The 19,380-nt window shown below is 42.5% G+C and overlaps 2 protein-coding genes and 1 long non-coding RNA gene across 13 annotated transcripts in view; 2 read left to right on the forward strand and 1 right to left on the reverse strand.

The window, feature by feature from the left end:
• The first annotated feature begins 463 nt into the window (after positions 1 to 463).
• Positions 464 to 11,196, forward strand: LOC147138745 (tetratricopeptide repeat protein 39C-like). Of its 2 annotated transcripts, none has more exons than XM_086048295.1 (14): positions 464 to 757; positions 1,397 to 1,445; positions 2,669 to 2,803; positions 3,140 to 3,254; positions 4,161 to 4,533; positions 4,731 to 4,899; positions 5,832 to 5,925; positions 6,004 to 6,111; positions 6,190 to 6,299; positions 7,032 to 7,155; positions 7,399 to 7,496; positions 7,559 to 7,663; positions 7,996 to 8,034; positions 8,159 to 11,196. In XM_086048295.1, exons 1-14 carry the CDS (start codon positions 606 to 608, stop codon positions 8,246 to 8,248), a joined length of 1,761 nt encoding a protein of 586 aa, XP_085904421.1. In that variant the 5' UTR covers positions 464 to 605; the 3' UTR covers positions 8,249 to 11,196. The 2 variants fall into 2 exon arrangements, with proteins under 2 accessions (XP_085904421.1, XP_085904422.1); XM_086048296.1 differs by having other exon boundaries at positions 2,669 to 2,797.
• Positions 2,804 to 12,283, reverse strand: LOC147138746 (uncharacterized). Its single transcript, XR_015089096.1, has 3 exons — positions 11,086 to 12,283; positions 6,124 to 7,684; positions 2,804 to 3,279 (listed from the first exon to the last, which is right to left on the reverse strand). It is a non-coding gene; the product is annotated as an uncharacterized LOC147138746 (long non-coding RNA).
• Positions 12,284 to 12,314: 31 nt separating this feature from the next.
• Positions 12,315 to 19,380, forward strand: part of kif1aa (kinesin family member 1Aa) — a 41,325-nt gene continuing 34,259 nt past the window's right edge. For 6 of the 10 annotated variants that reach the window (XM_086048283.1, XM_086048286.1, XM_086048287.1 and 3 more), the window contains exons 1-2: positions 12,316 to 12,596; positions 15,343 to 15,483. In XM_086048283.1, the coding sequence (XP_085904409.1) occupies positions 15,378 to 15,483 (106 nt within the window). In that variant the 5' untranslated portion in view covers positions 12,316 to 12,596; positions 15,343 to 15,377. Of the gene's footprint in view, positions 12,597 to 15,342; positions 15,484 to 19,380 lie in introns of all 10 variants that reach the window. The other 4 variants (XM_086048290.1, XM_086048294.1, XM_086048293.1 and 1 more) reach the window with 2 other exon arrangements.

Here is a 19,380-nt window from a genome sequence, read left to right on the forward strand (position 1 = left end):
GTCTGCCTCACAGTGCGGTGGTTGTAGGTTTGAATCCGGCCCCGGCCTTCCTGCTTGGAGTTTGCATGTTCTACCTGTGCCTGCATGAATTTTCTCCATCCAAGCATTCTTGTTTAATCAGGCCAATCAAATTTATTTAAAAGTGCACATCCGTAGTTAATACAATACAATACAATTTTATTTATATAGCGCATTTCATAACAGCTAGAGCTGTAACAAAGCCCTTTACAAACAGTAGACAATAAATAAAGACAATAAAAAATGTCGTATTAGTGTGTGATTCCATGTGGCCAATGTTTATTTTCAACCCAATTTAAAAAAAAACATTTATATAGATAAAAAACGCAGCAAATTCGCTTGTTTAACTTTATATTTCATGCTAGTACAAGTGACGTAATGACGCAAGTCTCGTCGCGTCACGTGGCTGTTTTGATTACGTAATGCACCGGATGCTGCACAACCGGGGAGGACGAGGCGGAGAAAGCGATGGATGGCTAGTTCGAAAAATGGAAGAATGGATGAATAGTGTGAACGTGAGAGGCGGGCTGCTTTGACGATTAACCTCGACCACCCGCATTATCCTCATCTTCATCACACAAGCAGCGATGGCGGGGCCGGAGCAGCAGAATCAGCATCAACAGCAGGTGGAGGAGGAGAAGGCCGAGAACATCGATGACGCCGAGATGGCGCTGCAAGGCATCAACATGCTGCTCAACAACGGCTTCAAGGAGAGCGACGAGCTCTTCCGGAGATACAGGTGACGTGCGCGCGTCTGCCTGGCGACGTGTGTCCGCGTATGGGCGTGTGTTAACAAATAGATGCGTTGAACTGGTTTAAGGTGAAGTCGACGTCATGACGTCACATCCCGAGGAGCGTACATTGATTGGTGGGTGAGGTATTTTTGGGGGGTATCTTCGAAGTTAAATGTTTTTGTAAATAATAAAAACAAGAAATTGATCTTGACGTAGTAAATTTCAGCTTTACAGATGCCCCACCTGTATGACACTTGTACTTTAGACGTCTACCGTGGCACATGCTAGTAGGAAACATCAGCTTTGCAGATACCACGTCTGTGGTCAAGACGTCTACAACGACACGATTGTAGCAGGCGTAATAAACGTCAGCTTTACAGATCCCATAACTGTGGTAAAGATATCTACTCTGATACTTAGTCATATCAGTTCTCATAAATGTCAGCTTTACAGTTGCCAAGCCTGTAGGAAGGACAAGCACTGCAAGAAATTGTATCAATAGTTGTAAAGTTCAGCTTAACAGATGCCAGGTATTTAACTGCTCTGGTAAAGACAGCTTCTGCATGATGGTATTGGTTGTTGTAGATTTCAGCATTACAGATGCCACTGTGATGTGCCTTCACTTGTTTGTGTCCCCACTGCAGGAGTCAAAGTCCGCTGATGAGCTTCGGGGCAAGTTTTGTCAGCTTTTTGGTGAGTTGTGTCAACGTTAGGGAAAAGTGCGGTGTGTGCAAAATAGATGCAGTGCATTTTGGCTCACTGGTGTAGTTAGCGTTTTACCTCATTAGCTAGTTATTTAACCTATATTCCACAAACGCAAAATTAATCAGAATGCCATGTTTCAACTAGTGGGCCTGCTGGAAACATATTCTTAAAAATATATGTTTGGGTTGACTTCCGCTTTCAGTAGCACCACCTAGTCAGCTAGTAGTTGTTTTTTTAGCAAGCTAGTTAGCCAGTTATTTTTTAGTATTGCTATTTAGTTATTCAGTTATTTAGTTAGACAGCTAGTTTAGTATGGTTGTTAACTAGTAGTTAGTTACTAGTTATTAGGTAATAGTAACTAGTAGTTAGTTTATTTGTTCCCTGCCTAGTTAGTTAGCATGTTCGAATTTGAAGTTGTTAGCTTGGTACCTAATAGTTGTGGGTGTTAGTGGAGTTAGTTTTTTGCTTGTTAGGTAGTTATTTCATTTGTTGTTGAGGTAGTTTGTTTGCTATCTAGTTTGTTAGCCAGTTCATTTTTAAGTTCACTAGTTAGTTTTCAATTCCTGTGTGTGATTAGGTAGGTCCGTAGTTTGTTGGGGTGTGTTTGGAAATTGACTCCAAACATGTCCTAACACCACTCTGAGGTTGGGTGTGTTTAGAGAGGTAGAGTGTGCTCCCCTCGAACGCACCGCACCCTACGTTATAAACCAGTCTGCAGCTCATGCTTGAACTGTTTCCATCTGTACTGCCTGACGCTGTGGGCACGCCGTGTCCACAGTTGGAGCGCCTAGAGCACCCTCCAGCATTCCTTTTTTGGGGCACTCTGAATATTCGAATGGTATATTTGAACGCTGCTCTGAGTTTCCAAACAGGCAGAGTGAAGCAGAGCACGTTCAGAGAGTATTTCCGAACGCACCCTTAGTTGCAGCATCATCAGTTGTAAGCGGTTCAACCTCACATACCATCAGCTTTTCAAGTGGCACTTCACACACTTAAACCATGGCGGGAAAGAAGAATGCTAAACTCACCATTTAAGCCAATTTACCCTGTTTTCAAAATCACTCTGCCTTATCCAAATGACATGTAAGGGATTTTTTTTTTTTTACCTGTGTAGTCATCGGAGCGGCCTTCGGCTTTTGCCGCGCGCAAGTACTGTACATGTAATGTCATGGTGAAACGGTCAGTTGAGGTGAGATGAATTGTGTTTTCAGAATGCCATGATGACATTCGAGGAAGAGAAGATGCAGACGGCGAGCGATGACCTGAAGACCACCGAGAAGCTGTGTGAGAGCGACAGCGTTGGTGTGCTGGAGACCATCAGAAACAAGATTAAGAAGAGTGTCAGTGTATATACCCAATTTATTGTGCGGAATACGTTTCAGACCCACCCGTGAAACACTGAGAATTATACAGTATCCAATATATGTAGTTTTACCCCTCCCATCTGCTTTAAACAGTTGAATGTAATGCTACTTTACACACCAAGTAGCAAGTTATACAAACACAGCATAAACCAATAATAATGGGTGTATTCTCTCTGCTCTGTGGGAACAACAACTGTTACTGCAGCTTAGTAGGGGAACTTAAATGCAAACGATGCACCATGATATATCGTTTGGTTAATTTTATGCAGCAGCATTGATGAAGACAGGTGTGTTCTTGAATGTGCTGTGTGTGTCCAGATGGACTCTCAAAGGTCCGGCGTGGTGGTGGTAGACCGCCTGCAGAGACAGATCATTGTGGCCGACTGTCAGGTTTACTTGGCTGTGCTCTCCTTCGTCAAGCAGGAAGTCTCAGGTCAGTTTCAAACTTTCCGCCTCACCTGTTGTGTGGAGTAGTCACTAGTTAGCAAATTAGTTAGCTTGTTGGAGAGTTCATTAGAAAAACAAACATCATCTAGGCTGCTAGTGAGATATTAGCTAATTAGTTTGCTAGTTCATTAGTTAATAAGATAGTAGGTTGTTATTGTGTTAGCTCGCTAGTAAGTTCATAGGTAACTAGATATAGTTCATAGAGTTTTACCTAGTTCGCTAGTAGTTTGCTTGGTAGCCAGCTAGTCATTAATTTAGTTTGTCATCTAGGTGTCTAGTAGTTAGTCAGATAATTAGTAGGTCAGTTAGATAGTTAGATGCTAGTTACTTAATATGCTTGTTTGTTAACTGGTGTTACTCATTTAGGTGGCTAGTTAGCTAGGAGTTTGGTCATGAACAATGCAACTGTTTCTAGAGCACTTAACGAATGCAGCTACAACCAGTTAGGTAGTTTATCAGTCATTTTTTTTGCAAACTACTCAATTATTGGTTTTGTTTGATAGTTATTTAGAAGTTGGTAGTTAATGATTAGGTTATTAGCTAATTAGGACGCTAGCAGGTTGGTAGTTAGGTCAGTTATTTTTGTTAGCTGGCTCGTTGAATAGTTAGCTAATAGGTTAGTTAATGAGTGGGTTATGATTAACTTGTTAGTTTTTTAGCTAGTTGCTACTAGTTAATTTGTTTCTTAACCAGCTAGTTTCTAATTTAGTTAATCATCTAGGTAGCTAAAAGTTTTTTAGTTGATTTCATTATTATCATTTTCTACCTAGGAATTCTTTATCTAGGTAGCTCGCTAGTTATGGAGTACTACTCTACTGAGAGCTGTTTTGTGTCTTTCTGATGAATTTTTGCTCCAAAAATGTATTAAATGATGTCTTTTGTGTCGTGACAGCATACATCAAAGGTGGTTGGATCCTCCGCAAGGCGTGGAAGATGTACAACAAATGTCACAGCGACATCAGCCAACTGCAGGCCACTTGTCAGCAGACAACCACCGAGACCACCACCGAGGCCACCACCACCACCACCATGCCCGACAACGCCAACCACAATAAGGTGGAGAGCGGCGTAACGACTGAGGCCCTGGACCGCCTGAAAGGCTCAGTGAGCTTCGGCTACGGGCTGTTCCACCTGTGCATCTCCATGGTGCCCCCGCACCTTCTCAAGATCATCAACCTGCTGGGCTTCCCTGGAGACCGCCTCCAAGGCCTCGCCGCACTCGCCTATGCCAGCGAGAGCAAGGACATGAAGGCACCCCTAGCTACGTGAGTACGCCACATACAGGTAGCTATTGTATACAGGTATAGCTGTTAGTTGTTTAGATTAGTGGTTCTCAAACTTTTTAAACCAACTGCCACGTCAAAAAATGCTTACATTAGCTCTCCAAGTACCACAATTATGACTAACATTAAAAATGTAGGGTTTTTTTTCTCTAATGATTCAGTTAAGTGGCATCTTGCAGGTTGGCTCTCTTGTGGTACCACACGGTAGTGCTGCCCTTCTTTGCGCTAGACGGTTGTGATTCTCACGCTGGTCTGACGGAGGCCAAAGAGATCCTGCACAGGAAGTCGCTGGTCTACCCGAACTCCTCCCTCTTCATCTTCTTCAAGGGACGTGTACACAGGCTGGAGGTAGGGCTGCTTATGCTACTGGGAGGTACAAGTCGCAACGCCAGAGAAAAAACATATACCCCGACTTCACCGACTGTCTTCAATCTGACGTCACTTGACAATGGCGACCCCCATGGAGACACAGACCGTGAATGGCAAAACATAATTTACAAGAATATAAAAATATATTTATTTGTCTTTATTTATTATTACAGTAATTTACTTTCTGTTAAAATATGCCACTATCTCCCTACATCAAGTTATTCTGTGAAATGTATGAAATGGTTAAAAGATAAGATATTCCTTTATTTATACACCAGTAAATAAAGCAAATTATGAATGCATAGGTCAAAATGTGCTTTCAAGAACAAAACTAAAACAATTTATCACAATCAGCCAGCTTTGTTGTTTACATTCGCCTTGAACGCTTTGTGGTTGCTACTGATACAATCCGAGTGGGCTAAATCCGAATTCCTACTTTTCTGAAATACAATATTAGATTAAATTAAATTGGCATGTCAGCAAGTTAGCTTGTTCTGTAGCTACTGTTGCTTGGTATGGTGAAGAGATGTTGGAGGGTAGCTAGATAGGGAAGGTTGATAAGTCGGTATCTGCCAAAGAAACTAGATAGTTAGGTAGGTGGGTATTTCAATGGCCATGTCAGAAGGTAAGATGGCGTCTAGGTGGGTACCAAGCAAGCATGATAGATAGCAAGTTGGATAATTGGGTCATTCGCTGGTTTGCTAGATACTGTAGATGCTAGGCACTTTGAGGGTACCTTGGTAGATTGTTAACACGGTTAGTTTGGCCAAGCAAGTTTGTGAGAAGTTTATGAGATAGCTGGCTAGCATGTACCTGTAGTTACAGTATTTAGCTTACTTGCTGGGGGTACAATGATTAAAAAAGCTACAGTGATGCGTTCGGGATCATGTGGGTGTTTTGTGTATCCTTAGTGTCACATCAACAGCGCTCTGGCCTGCTTCAACGATGCACTGGAACTGGCTTCCGACCAAAGAGAGATCCAGCACGTGTGTCTATACGAGATCGGTATGTTTGCAACTAGTCAGGTCTGGTGCGACTCATCGGGCCTTTACAGTGATGGATTGTTTCTATCTGTCTTGTCAGGCTGGTGCAGCATGATCGAGATGAACTTCGAAGACGCTCACCAGTCCTTCGAGAGGCTGAAGAATGAGTCAAGATGGTCGCAGTGTTATTACGCTTACTTGACCGGAGGTGGGACGCTACCTTTTAGCGTTAGCATTAGCATTGGAGCACTGCCGGGCTTGTTTTCAGCTCGGTCTTCTTCTTTAGTGTGTCAGGGCGCCTCGGGCGACCTAGATGGTGCCAGCGGTGTCTTCAAAGACGTGCAGAAGCTGTTCAAAAGGAAAAACAACCAGATTGAGCAGTTTGCCGTGAAACGGGTATGCATTGTAAAAAAAAAGGTTGTTCTCTCTTTGAAGTGTTGTCGACTGTCTGTGATGTGTCTCAATGATGAGAATCTGTGATGTGTGTCTTTGATGAGTGTCTGATTGAATCTAGGATGAGTTTCTACGGGATGTTTTTGATGTATGTATCCGAGTTGTGTGTGTGATGTATGACTTTGGTGTGTTTAGTGTTGAATTGTTGTGCACCTGTGATGTGTCTTTGAATTGTGTCTGTGATCTGTTTGTCGTGTATCTTAGATGTGCATCTATGATGTTCATCTGTGAAGTGTGTCTGTCGTGTGTCTTGGATGAGTGTCTGATGTGTGTCTGTGGTGTTTGTTTGTGATGGGTGTCATTGTGTTTTGGATTAGTGTCTTCAGTCATATAAAATAAACTTTATTCATCCTGAAATGGGGAAAACTTTGTCGTTTCAGCATCAGTAGTGGCTACAGGGTATTAAAATACCTATGCATTTATTTAGTTATATATTTCTATCCATTCCCATATTTCTTAGAAGGTGTGTCTTTTTAATGTGTGTCTTTGATAATGTATCTATTGAATTTCTTTGAAATCAGTCTTTTATGTGTGTGTGTTTGATAACTGGTTTGTGATGAGTTTTGGGGCGTGCTTATGTGATGCGTGTCTATGATATGGATCTGTGGTGTGTGTTTTGGATGAGTGTCATTGATGTGGATGTGGCTTTGATGTGTCTTTGATGCATGCATGCAGGCTGAGCGTTTGAGGAAGATCCCTCCCAGCAGAGAGCTTTGCATCCTGGGCGTCATTGAGGTGTTGTACTTGTGGAAAGCACTTCCCAACTGCTCCTCGTCCAAGCTGCAGGTCATGAACCAAGGTACAAAAGTGATGGCGCTGCCACGGGTATGACAAAGCCATGAGTCAATGTTTGCCTCAACAAAGCTGTGCAGTTCAATGCTCAGGAATCCTCTGGAAATTCTCTAGTTGATGTAAAAAGGTAGTTGATTAATACTCCATAGTTTCATAAGGGTGTTCATGTTACTGGTTCACAGCATGAGCAGTGTGGAACAAGTGAAGAGCAGAGCTGGGAAAGATTTGTCAATCTGTGTTGTTGGTTTAGTGCTGCAGCGTCTTGACGAGGCGTCGTGTCGCGGCTTGAAACATCTCCTGTTGGGCGCCGTCCACAAGTGTCACGGAAACACCAGAGACGCCGTCCAGGTAGCTTAACAGAGTCTAAAAATGACCCCATGTGGTGTTTATCATGGGACATTTTTGTGCAGTCCTTCCAGATGGCAGCCAGAGACGAGTACGGACGTCAGACAAATTCATACGTTCAACCGTACGCCGTCTACGAGCTGGGTTGCGTGCTGTTAGCCAAACCCGAGGTCAGTCCAGTCCTCTTCTGGCTGTTTATTAAAGAAATTCAAGTCAAACATTTTCTTTGCAATAACTTATATGGGCCAACACCAATGTACAACAACACTGTATTCTGATTAATAGGGATGTTTGATAACACCTTTTTCAAAACAATACCAGTTTGAGTACTCAACTATTGAGTAACTGACACCACTAGTACTTATGGTAATGTAAAATTTCTATGACAAAAGTTAGAACATGAAAAAGTTATCTGATCAAAATAATAGTGATAATAATTTTGAGCTACACTTTTTGTATACATGCTGTGTTCTAACATTACTTTTGTTTTGCCACCAATCAGACAGTGGGTAAGGGGAGATCGTTCCTACTTCAAGCAAAGGTAAAAATGATCATCAAAATCGCTTCTTTGAATTTGTAATGTTTTAATCTGCTACTGCTTCGTTAACATGCACACATTACAGGCTAACGTGATCGTTCTTTAATTTCTTGATTTGTGTTTCCAGGAGGATTTCACGGGCTACGACTTTGAGAACAGGCTTCATGTGCGCATCCATTCGGCATTAGCCTCTCTGAAGGAGCTGGTGCCTCAGTGACTCCAGAGGGGGTTGATGTTAGCCTTTTTACACCATCTTGTAACCCATGGACTGGGACTTTTAAGGGAAACCTCCAGACCCGATGTAAACAATTTGGAAAAAAAATACACTTGTTTACCCAGTGTACAATATTAAGATATCAGGTGCCAGATGCAGGAAAATTAAGTCAGTGCATACAAGTACTGTATATTTGTCCCACTTGCAACAAATGGTGCCACTGACATAATTTTTGTCCGTGCAAAAATTATTTCACCCACAGTATGATTTCGCTAATCACAAGCACCACATGTATACGACATAAGAAATTGGGTGCCGGATGCAGGGAAACAAAGTGAACGCGTACATAGATATTTGTCGTGTTCGCATCAAATACGATTTTAACAGAATTTTTGTCACACAAATGTTTTAAAAAAACGTTTTTAACAGACTTTTTGTCCATGTAAAAACACATTCACCTGCTGTGAAGTATGTTCCTTTAGCCAATCACAATTAGTGTATGATGCTAAGGAATTTGGTGCCGGATGCAAGAAAATTAAGTCAATGAATAGGTCACATTCGTAACAAATGTCTAAACACATGTTTTTAAACAAAATACTTTTCCGTATAAAATTTTCTCCATGTTTAGTGAAGTATTATTCAGCCAATCTGGCACCGCTTTTACTACATGTAAAAAAAAAACCCCAGCTACTTTATCTCCATTTTGTGTTTTTTTCCTTTTAGTTGAGGCACAAAGAAATTAATTTTTTCTTTTTTTTTTGGGATAAATTTTTCTCTTAAACATACAAAATTTGGACTAACATGTTGTTCGCCAGACAGAGCGATGTTATGCTAAAATAAGTGTGTTTAAAATAATCATGTACGTTTGTCATTGAGAGAAATTTAATATGTTGTATAATCACAATCATAAATTAATCATTTCATTTAGTGTAAGGATATGTTTGATTTATGTCGCAACAAGTATGTTGAAAATTTTAAACCCTTAAAGAGAAGTCAACGGAAACCTTTGTTTTTCAAGAATATGTTCTATGCAAGCCCACTAGTTAAAACAGGGCATTCTGACAAATATTGCGTTTGTGGAATAAGTATTAAGCCACTCGTTTTTAGCCATCTCTGGGGCCATTTTGTCTTCTGTCGACTGAAAATGACATCACAACTGCTCACACGGCCCAGATTCAGAAAACAGGTCAGCCGTGATTGGTCGTTGTGAGCAGTTGTGAAGTCATTTTCAGTCGACAGAAGACAAAATGGCCGCCCCCAGAGATGGCTAAAAATGAGTGCATTTTCCTTCTTAATTTATATTCCACAAACGCAAAATTATTCTTAATGCCGTGTTTCAACCAGTGGGCCTGCTGGGAACATATTCTTGAAAAAAATATGTTTGGGTTGACTTCCGCTTTAAACGTTATCGTTTCAACACAAACCAAGCCAAAGTGTTTTTGTTGCCAAAGGCTAACCAGCTAGCTATTATCTAGTTGAATCTGCGATGTTTCGCGGTTGGGCTTGCTAACTTGAGTCAATGAATTTATTAAACTGACTCAGAAACAACCGAATCATCCAAGTCCATTTTTATGGTTTACGGTGAGCCCACTAATTCGAGTCAGTGGACTAAATCACCTGTGTTCGCCAACTCGTGTCAGAAAACTGATATAACCAAATCACCAAAGTTCGCTATTTCAAGTCAGAGAACCAACACAAGAGAATCATCAATCATCAGCAGCGTTACTGGTTAGTCCGACAACTCGAGTCAGTTAACTTATATAACCAAATAATCTGAATCTGTGGCATTTTTAGTGAGTTTGCAGACTCGAGTCAGTGAACCCATCCATCCATTTTCTTCCACTAGTCCGGGATTAGGTCTCAGGGGCAGCAGCTTCAGCAGGGAAGCTAAGACATCCCTCACCCCAGCCACTTTGTCCAACTCTCCCATCCTGAGGCGTGCCCAAGCCTGGGCCCCTGATCAGCGAACCCATATCAAGAAAACACCTGAGTCGACTCTCGATTCAGTGAACTGAAATTTCATGTGAACTTTAACGTTTTCGGAGAGTCAACTAACTTGAGTCAGATACCCAATACAACCAAATCAGTCAGCGAAGTGGTAAAACCGAATTAGAATCAGAATTTCCACTAACTAGAGTCAGCAAACCAAAACAACTGAATCAGCTAACTCAAGTTAGTAAACCGATAGAATTGAATCATGTGAGTCGGCTGCGTTTCTGGTGATATATTTTTTTTTACTCAGGTCAGTGAACCCATATAAAAGAATCACCAGAGACTGCTCTCTCGAGTCAGTGAACCGATACAACTGAACCATGTGAATCTGTGGTGTTTACAGAGTCATCTTACTTGAGTTAATAAACGGCTAAAACCAAATCATCTGAGACTGAGTGTCAGTGAACCGATATTACCAATCCGCTAACTTGACTTGAGTCAGTGACTCAATACGACACCATCGGCTAAATTGAGTAAGTCAACTGATAAAAATAACAGAGGACTCATAGCATATGGTTTAATTAAACTGGTGATTTTTGATTCAAAAGATTTGACTCATGAACCCAGAATTTTAGTGTGCTCTATGCATGGTGGAGCTTGTACACGAGAGTGACTTAATTCTTAAATGTATACGCATGTCCAAATTGAGCAAATCTGACTTCAAAGGTGCTAGTAAATAATCTTCAATCTGCATAGTGTCCTGATAGTGACCATTTACATCGGTTTACACTGTGTCATCCTGAACTGCTGTGCGTCTACTTTAATTAAACTTCAACGAAAAAGCCATTTTAGTGAGGCTACTCCAAGAAAATGTAAGAAATAGTGCCATTGTGTTTGTTTTTCCTCACCTCTTTGTTGTGAACGTGGAGGTGTGTGAGTGGCCTGTGTGTCCAGTAACGTTTAGATCTACATTTAAGTTCAATCATTAAACTCTACAATAAAAAACTCTTTTCCCTCAATTCAAACAACTACTACTGTGTTTTCTTCTATAGTTGTCCTCCCTGCCTTCCCGCCTCCTTTTCATATTTTTGAATCCTTCAATCCACCCTTCCCTTCTTTCCAGCCTTGCTCCATCACTTTCTTGTTATGCATCCTTTTTATTTCCATCCTACCTTTCATACATCCCTCCTCCCTTCCATCCCCTTCTCCATTGTATCCCCCTTTCTTCCTTACTGTCTCCCTTCTTTCTTTCCTTCCTTCCACCATCCTTCCTTAAAGAAATACATTTCAAAAGTGTCCACTGACCGTGTTGTACGGACACTATGACATCTGAACAAAGGGAAGAACTGCCTGTCACACTTAGCTGGAGGGAAAAAGCTGGTCTAATTACTCCCGCCACTGCGTTTCGACACTGTAGAATAGAGATAGAAGTACCTATAGGGGGCGCTCTTAACCTGACTATTTATAGTAGTAGCTACATGCTGGATTGCTAAATAGCTAGGCAACATAGGTCAGCGATATGCTTCCAAGTCGATTTTTTTCTAGAAAATAATTATTATATCCTTCTTGTAGGTGTCCTGAAGTGACCCACTTGGTCATAAATGTCCATCTTAAGAGATATGTTTCTATAGTCATCATACATTTGGAAAACTATTCATTAAGATGAGCGAATGACAAGCTGAGTGGAAAGCTCTTAACCAAGTCATGACCTGATGGCATAGACATCATTATGAATGTGCATGAAACTTGACAATATTAGCATAATTACTGTAGGTAGCGAGAGCTAAATCTAGGTGGGTAGCTACCAGCGAAGTTCTCAAACGTTGCTTCCCACCTACCTCGCAACCTAGCTCAGCTACTCTGTTTACTGTAGCTAGCCTTTTGCCTATCTACCTGCTTAGCAACCTATCATGCACGTTGCCTAACAACTAAACGTAGCTGGGAGCTAATCATCACCAACTTGTGTCACTCCGCTAGCTTTCACAGAAACCATTTGGTTGATTCAAAAACGAGCATTTAGAATTTTTAGAATAAACAACAGTAGTTTTTGGTATGACGTCAAGCATCGGCGGGGTGCACTTCCTCCTCCCTGCTCGCTCTTCCTCCTCTCCCCTCATCCCCCTCCGCGCTCTTCCTACCACCGCATTGATGCTGTTACCTCCCTCGGCGGTGACGTCATCGCCCTGTGGTTCGGTACAGCATCCTCCTCCGACACAACCATTTTGGACATCACCATCCACTCCAGACCCAAGCCCGGCTGTCAGCGGCCGCCACGGCCACCACCTACCCCGAGAAGGCACCTCCTTTCCCGGGTCGATAGAGGACACCGAGTCCTTCTGTCTTGATGGAGGCTGCTAATAGGCGGGAAGGATCCAATTGAAAATACGACGGAGCTCCACACACACGGCGCTAACATCACGTATGTGGTATTTGATAAATATTTGGCTTTTATTCCACACATTTTGTACGTTTTGGTGTTTTTGTGTGTGTTTTAAATCCCACCGGAGGACGTGGGCTCAGGGTGCGGCCATTGAGGAGGCGGCTACTGCCTCCCCCGGGACACTTGTCATGTTTACACGTTATTGTATATGTATGTAATATTAACACAACTTGGAGGGCTGAATTGAATTAACATTTTCGACAGAATTACAATAATTGACGTGTAATTTCTTTTTCAAATGACATCTCTATGCTGGTGACTGATTATTTGTTATAAAAAATGTGCACATTTCTGTCAAAATGGTTAAAATTTGATGTCTTGGGTGTGACATGAGGTGTAGTCTTTTGTCACCAGCAACCCGGTGACCGCCCTGACTGTCCTGCATCGTCATTACCAGGGTAAAACATATACAAAAATCCTACTTAATGTCATCTTTAGGTATAGAAATAAAATACACTGAATCATTGTTCGCTTGTGTGTGTGTGGAGGCTACACTTGAGTGCCAAGCGACTGACATAAACAAGATGCCACTCTTAACAGCCTCAATGCGTGGCACATGATGTTCGTTTAGGTGCTACTTGGCAGAGGCGACAACCTCGATGACTCAGCAAAAAAATACCAGCGTGACTCGACGCTGTCTCTCAGTAAACCTAATTTCAGCCAGTATCAAGGGAGTATCCTTGCGAGTGTGCCCTTTTGATGAAATAAAACCCAAACCGAATATAAAGCGGAACTTAGCAGGAAGTAAGCGGACGCCTATGTGGCAGAAAACACCCAAGCGGTGTCCAATTACTTCTGTCCAGCCAGCGTTTCAGTGTCCGACCTTCTTAGCATCATACTTACAATGTATATAAAAACTACTAGTAAACTACTAGAACATCTGAACTTTGTTTTGGATTAATCAGTCATTTTAAATGCTGGCAGGAGTGTTGCTGACTCTAAGTTAACATGGGTTTGCATGTGATTGGTTAGTCAATTATGATCACTCCAACATCCCCAGTATTTAAAGTGGAAGTCAAGACAAAAATGTTCTTTACAATAATATGTTCTATGTGCCCCCACTAGTCGAAACACCGCATTCTGATTAATATTGCGTTTTTGGAAGATGAATTAAGCAGCATCTCAGTTGGCTGCCATTTGACCACTTGCTGTCGACTGAAAATGACATCACAGTTGATCGGGGCGCAGGGAACGACCAATCACGGCTCACCTGTTTTCTGAGTTTGGTCATGTGACGCTCACAAGCTTTGTGGCGCTAGCGAGTTACCTACCCACCTACTTAGTAACCTAGGTGGTAACGGGTGTCCTAGCACTGACCTACTGTGCTACTCACTGTCTCACTAGCACGTTGCCTACCTACTGTTTTAGCAGCTTAGCATCTACCTACTCAGCTACCTATTACCAATTATCTGTCTGCCTGAATGCTTCCTGTGTTCCCACTGTAATTGCGTCATCCCGACCGCCCTCTGACTGCTATTGATGAGGATCGTCATTAATTCGATTAGCAGCGATGAGTCACGCTTTTTCCCGACACACATTAGAGTGACAGCATTGTGGCTTTTAAGTTCCGCGAGGTCCGGGAATGTGGAGCTCTAATCCCGGGACACACGTTTTAGCTGCGCCTGCACTTCTTTTGTCGGCCCCTCACTTCATCTCGCGTCGCCATGGCAGCAGCTGACCATGCACGCGCCGCCATTGTCCCAAACATCCGCCCCAAAGGTCGTATTCCATCTGTAAGAGCAGGATGTCTTCACTTGTGCTGCTAAACTCTGAGTCACTCACCAAAGAGATCGGATTCGCTGGAATCACTTGAGTCAATGGTGTTTACAGTGAATCCGGTAAATTGAGTCAGTGAACCGAGATTGTGGAGTTTGTTGTGTTTCTGGTAAGTGAACCAAATCATCCAAGTCTGTGGTGTTTCCAGTGAGCCTGCTGATTGGCACCGCACTTTTGGTGAGCCCAGCCACTCCAGCCAGTGGACTGATAAAATCGAATCAGCTAATTTGAATCATTGAACCAAATTATCCGACTTTTTCTGTGAGTCTGTTGACTGGAGTCAATGAACTGAATGATCCGAGTCTCCAGTGTTTCTGGTGAGTTCATTAACTTGAGTACACCGAATCATCTGAGGCTGCAGTCTTTACGGCAAGTCCAATTACTCGAGTCGATTAATTGCATCATCCCAGTCTGTGGGGTTTATGGCGAGTCCGCTACCCCAAGTCAGAGAGTCCACTACTCTGAGTCAGTGAACCGGTAGAACTGGCTCATCTGAGTCTACTGTGATCCCACTGAGTTCACTAAATTGAGTAAGTGAACTGATACAACTAAATTATCAGAGTCGATTTGACTCAGTGAATCATCTGAGTCTGTGGTGTTAGCAGTGAGTTTGCTAACCCGAATCAGTAAACGGAATCATCGGAGTGGGCGGTGATTCTATTGAGTCCACAAACTCCAGTCAGTAAACCGAATCATCCAAGTCGACTGTGTTTCCTGTGGGTCTGCTTACTCAAGTCAGTGAACCGAATTATTCGGCTTTGCGGTGTTTCCAGTGAGTCCGCTAACTTGAGTCAGTTAAACAAATGATCAGATTGCTACAATGAGTCGAAACATAAACCCAGGTTATTCTGGAACTGTCCAGCTGCAGTCTACAGGAAGTTGTCAGCCTTTTCTATTTATTGACATACAGTAAATGTAACCAGGGTTCCCTGTTCGATTCCCTCCACAGAGTTGCAGTGGTCCAACTAAGAAAGACAGTGCACCATGGCGGGAGCCTCTGTGAAGGTGGCGGTCCGAGTCCGCCCTTTCAACTCCAGGGAGATGAGCAAAGAGAGCAAATGCATCATCCAGATGTCAGGAAACACTACGAGTGAGTAGTAACCACACCCATATTTCAATTTAGGGGGTAGTATCAGCATGGAACAGCAACTGTGTTGTTTTGTTCAATAACTGTACTGTACTGATGTACAACTGTGCATTTCAAGTGGACTTGTTGCGGTGTGTGTGAAATTTCACCTTTAGAATTTCCATAATGTGTTTTGTCACCCTACACAAACAAGGAAGTACAAGAAAGTGGCCTTGGCTGAGGTCAGCACTCTACTTGAATGCTGTTTTGTTTACATGGTGGTAAATAGGGCCCGGCCGATATGGATGTTTTATGAGGCGGATGCGGCTACCGATATTGGTCAGAAAAAAAATACAGATTTACCGATTAATCGGCCGATTACTTGGAATAATATATAATACATAAAATCACTTTTTATGGTGCCCTATAGTATTTTCCCTTAAAATTACATAAAATGTATGGCAATTTTATATTATATTTTTTTACCTGGTTGTTCAGAAAATATATCATTTGTATAGAACTCACAAATGTATTTACAAGGTGGAATATTTGGACAGTGATTTACTAAGTCACAGTAGGATTGGCATGGCTCATGTGATAGTGGCCATTTCCCAACTTGAAGGTTGTGGGTACACTCCTCAATTTTTGAGTGACTTTTTAAAAATAATAAACTAATACTATGCAAGTAAAATTTACTCAAAAACTGTCCTTGAAAAATGTACTCAGAATTTCTGAGTGAACAAATTTAACCATGTTTTTCTGTGTAAAATTTACTCTTGAATATTTTACTCTCTTTCAAGTGTAAATTTGACTCTGTTTAGACTGGGACCAAACGTAGTCTTTTTAGAGTAAATTATGAAATTTACAGTGAAGCATTGCCCTCGGAGGAGACACTGGATATGTGGTCTGCTCGCCGAGTTAAAGCCACATGTCAATAATAGATGAAGCCTTGTGAAATATTTAACGTTTGGCCTAATTTAAACCCTTGCCCTCCCCTGTGCCGCGTCACGGCTGACTAAACGACAACATGGCTTCTCAGCTGTGTGACTTTTTGATTTTTTCAAAAAACAACTGCGATGTGCAGTCACTCCATAATGTTGTGTGTATCCGTGTTGATGTTCTAGGGAGATGCATTATGTGTAAATTCCACTCAAGATGGTTCGTTTTCTGGCATTTGTCTTTTCCCAGTAGACTCTGATTTGTGGTTACTCCGTGGAATTATGATCATTATTCTTTTCAGATTCCAGTCTACGTTTTCTGTCGTTTCTCTGTATTTTTACATAACAGTCACTTTTGGTCAGTAGATGCTGGCATGTTGTCGCTTCACAGTTTTGTGTGTGTCTGTGTTTACATTCTGAGAAGCTACACGTCTTAATTATTGCAGCCAGTTGTCCTTATTTTTATGTTTCGCAAAATTTCTCAATAATACTCTCTTTTTTTTTGTGGAGTTTGACATGTGGTCACTCCACAATGTTGTGTTTACGTTCCGGTGGGCTACAATCACATTTTTGCTCTGCATAGTCTGCATTTCTTGTTGTTTCTTTGTATTTTGCCATAATGTTCCCTATTTTCCCCAAGTAGATGTTGATGTGGTTGCTGCACAATGTTTACTCCGGACGGGTTACTACAGACTACCCCGTTTTTTGTCATTTCTCCAGAAAATCTGTGTTTTACTGTAGACACTGACATGTAGTCACTCCACATTAATTTGTATTCAACCCAGTCTGCTTTGGTTCATAATAGTCCTTTCTAATGTCTTTTAAACCCCAATTTCACATAATCAGTTCATTGCAATGCAACTGTGTCCACACAAAGACTCGCCCATAGACATTCACTGTTGAGTGGATGTGTCTTGGGAGAGTGTGTGTGTGTTGTGTGTGTGTGGCAAAAGGATGTGAGCGAGTTCATTGCTTCTGCAGTGTGGACGGCATATAAACGTCTCCTTGTCTTCCTGTCGTCTTTGTTGCCATGCTGGTCGACAGGCTGCTTCCCACATGGCAGGAGAATGGCAGACATCTTGTTTTTTTTTTTTTTTATAAGGGTAGGGCTGTTGGGATTGGGAGGGGTTCTCCCACGCTGAGATGAATTAAGATGCAAGGCACTGAGCCAAAGCATTAATAGGCCTCTTTTTGGAGAGCCCTTAGACTTAGTTTAAAACACCCATGGATCCCTTAAGCCAAAATGACGGACTTCCTGTGCCTTTTTAGGCATGGCTTCTTGAGACTTTTTTTGTGGGGCTGTTCATAATAGACATGTCTACCAAATTTCATGTAGCAAGTTTTCTGCTTGTGAATGTTCTCACTCAATCGGAGTTTCCTGATTTATGGGCGTATCAACAAACTTGAAATTTGGTACCAATTGGACAAAATCAAGCCCATCTGTGAAGGATCCCTAGAAAAGGACAAAAGGCCCGCTTCACATAAAATTGGCAGACCTACTGTGTCTTTTTGAACCTGGCTTATTGAGACTTTTTGTGGGTCTGTTCATAATAGACATCCATCCATCCATTATCTGTACCGCTTCTCCTCACAAGGGTCGCGGGGCGTGCTGGAGCCTATCCCAGCTGTCTTTGGGCAGTAGGCGGGGGACACCCTGAACTGGTTGCCAGCCAATCGCAGGGCACACAGAGACAAACATCCGCACTCACAATCACACCTAGGGGCAATTTAGAGTATCCAATCAACTTACCATGCATGTTTTTGGAATGTGGGAGGAAACCGGAGTGCCCGGAGAAAACCCACGCAGGCACGGGGAGAACATGCAAACTCCACACAGGGAGGCCGGAGCCGGGATCGAACCCACGACCTCTGAACTGTGAGGCGGACGTGCTAACCAGTCGACCACCGTGCCGCCTTCATAATAGACATGTGTGCCAAATTTCAAGTTGCTATGTGAAATAAGTGAAATAAGAATTTTCAAAATTGTGGAGTTATTGGAGTATCCTGTTTTATGACTAATCTTCAAACTGCCAAGCTGCACCCATACAAATGACAATCACAAACTCTTTGTTATTTATTCGGGATGGGAGCGTACCGATACCAGGTATTGGCATCGGGCCGATACCGGCCCTATTTTTAAGGTATCAGGTACTCATGGAGCCTGCCGATAGCAGCGACCGATACCTAAGGCAAAATAAAAATCTGACATGGACTAAGTCCTCCTTTGCAGTAGTTGGTGCTACACTGTGTAAGTTTGGCACATCGGTGAATCATTCCTTTTTTTCTCATCCTTCGCATCACTAATACATCCAGTTTGCATAGTTCAGATTACAAATTCATATTACCCCAAAATGGCCGCTTTGAACCAAAATTCAAATGACCCCAAAATGGCCGCTTTGAACCAAAATGGCAGACTTCCGTGTCTTTTCTCGCAAGGCTTCTTGAGAATTTTTTTGGGGTCTGCCCTCGGTAGACACGCTGATGAAATGTCATATTGACAAGTAAAACAGGCTTCGAGGGCTGAATTTAAAAAAGTGAGCATTGCTCACGTATTATGATTCGCTTTTACGTCTAGCTCTTGCATTGGACGTCACAAGCTTGTGTACCAACTGTTGAGAGCGATGCGCGCTCAGCTGCTGCCACGCCCGCACTGCCCTCGTGAAAAGAAATGCATGCGTGGTACACGGAAGGACGTGCTCGGCGTGCTAATAGCGCCGCTCAGAGTGGCGTCACCAGCAGAGCACAGCGAGGGCCGCTGACGTCAGCCCAAGAGCTCATTAGAACATCCGCCGCTCTAGGTCACGTCCTCAACGGCCGGCGAGGTGCTTCGCTGTGCGGCCAACTAACGAGTTGTTCATCTTCTAAATTGACAGGCCAGTAATCGGTTTTACTGGATGGTTTCCGCCTGTCCTTTTTCCCCCTGATACATTCACACAATGCTTGACAGATACAAATAAATGTTCTAAAAATATCACTATTAATG

Source organism: Filicampus tigris, chromosome 12 (genome assembly GCF_054856515.1).
Source record: "Filicampus tigris isolate MCC_2025a chromosome 12, RoL_Ftig_1.0, whole genome shotgun sequence".
Classification (NCBI taxonomy): domain Eukaryota; kingdom Metazoa; phylum Chordata; class Actinopteri; order Syngnathiformes; family Syngnathidae; genus Filicampus; species Filicampus tigris.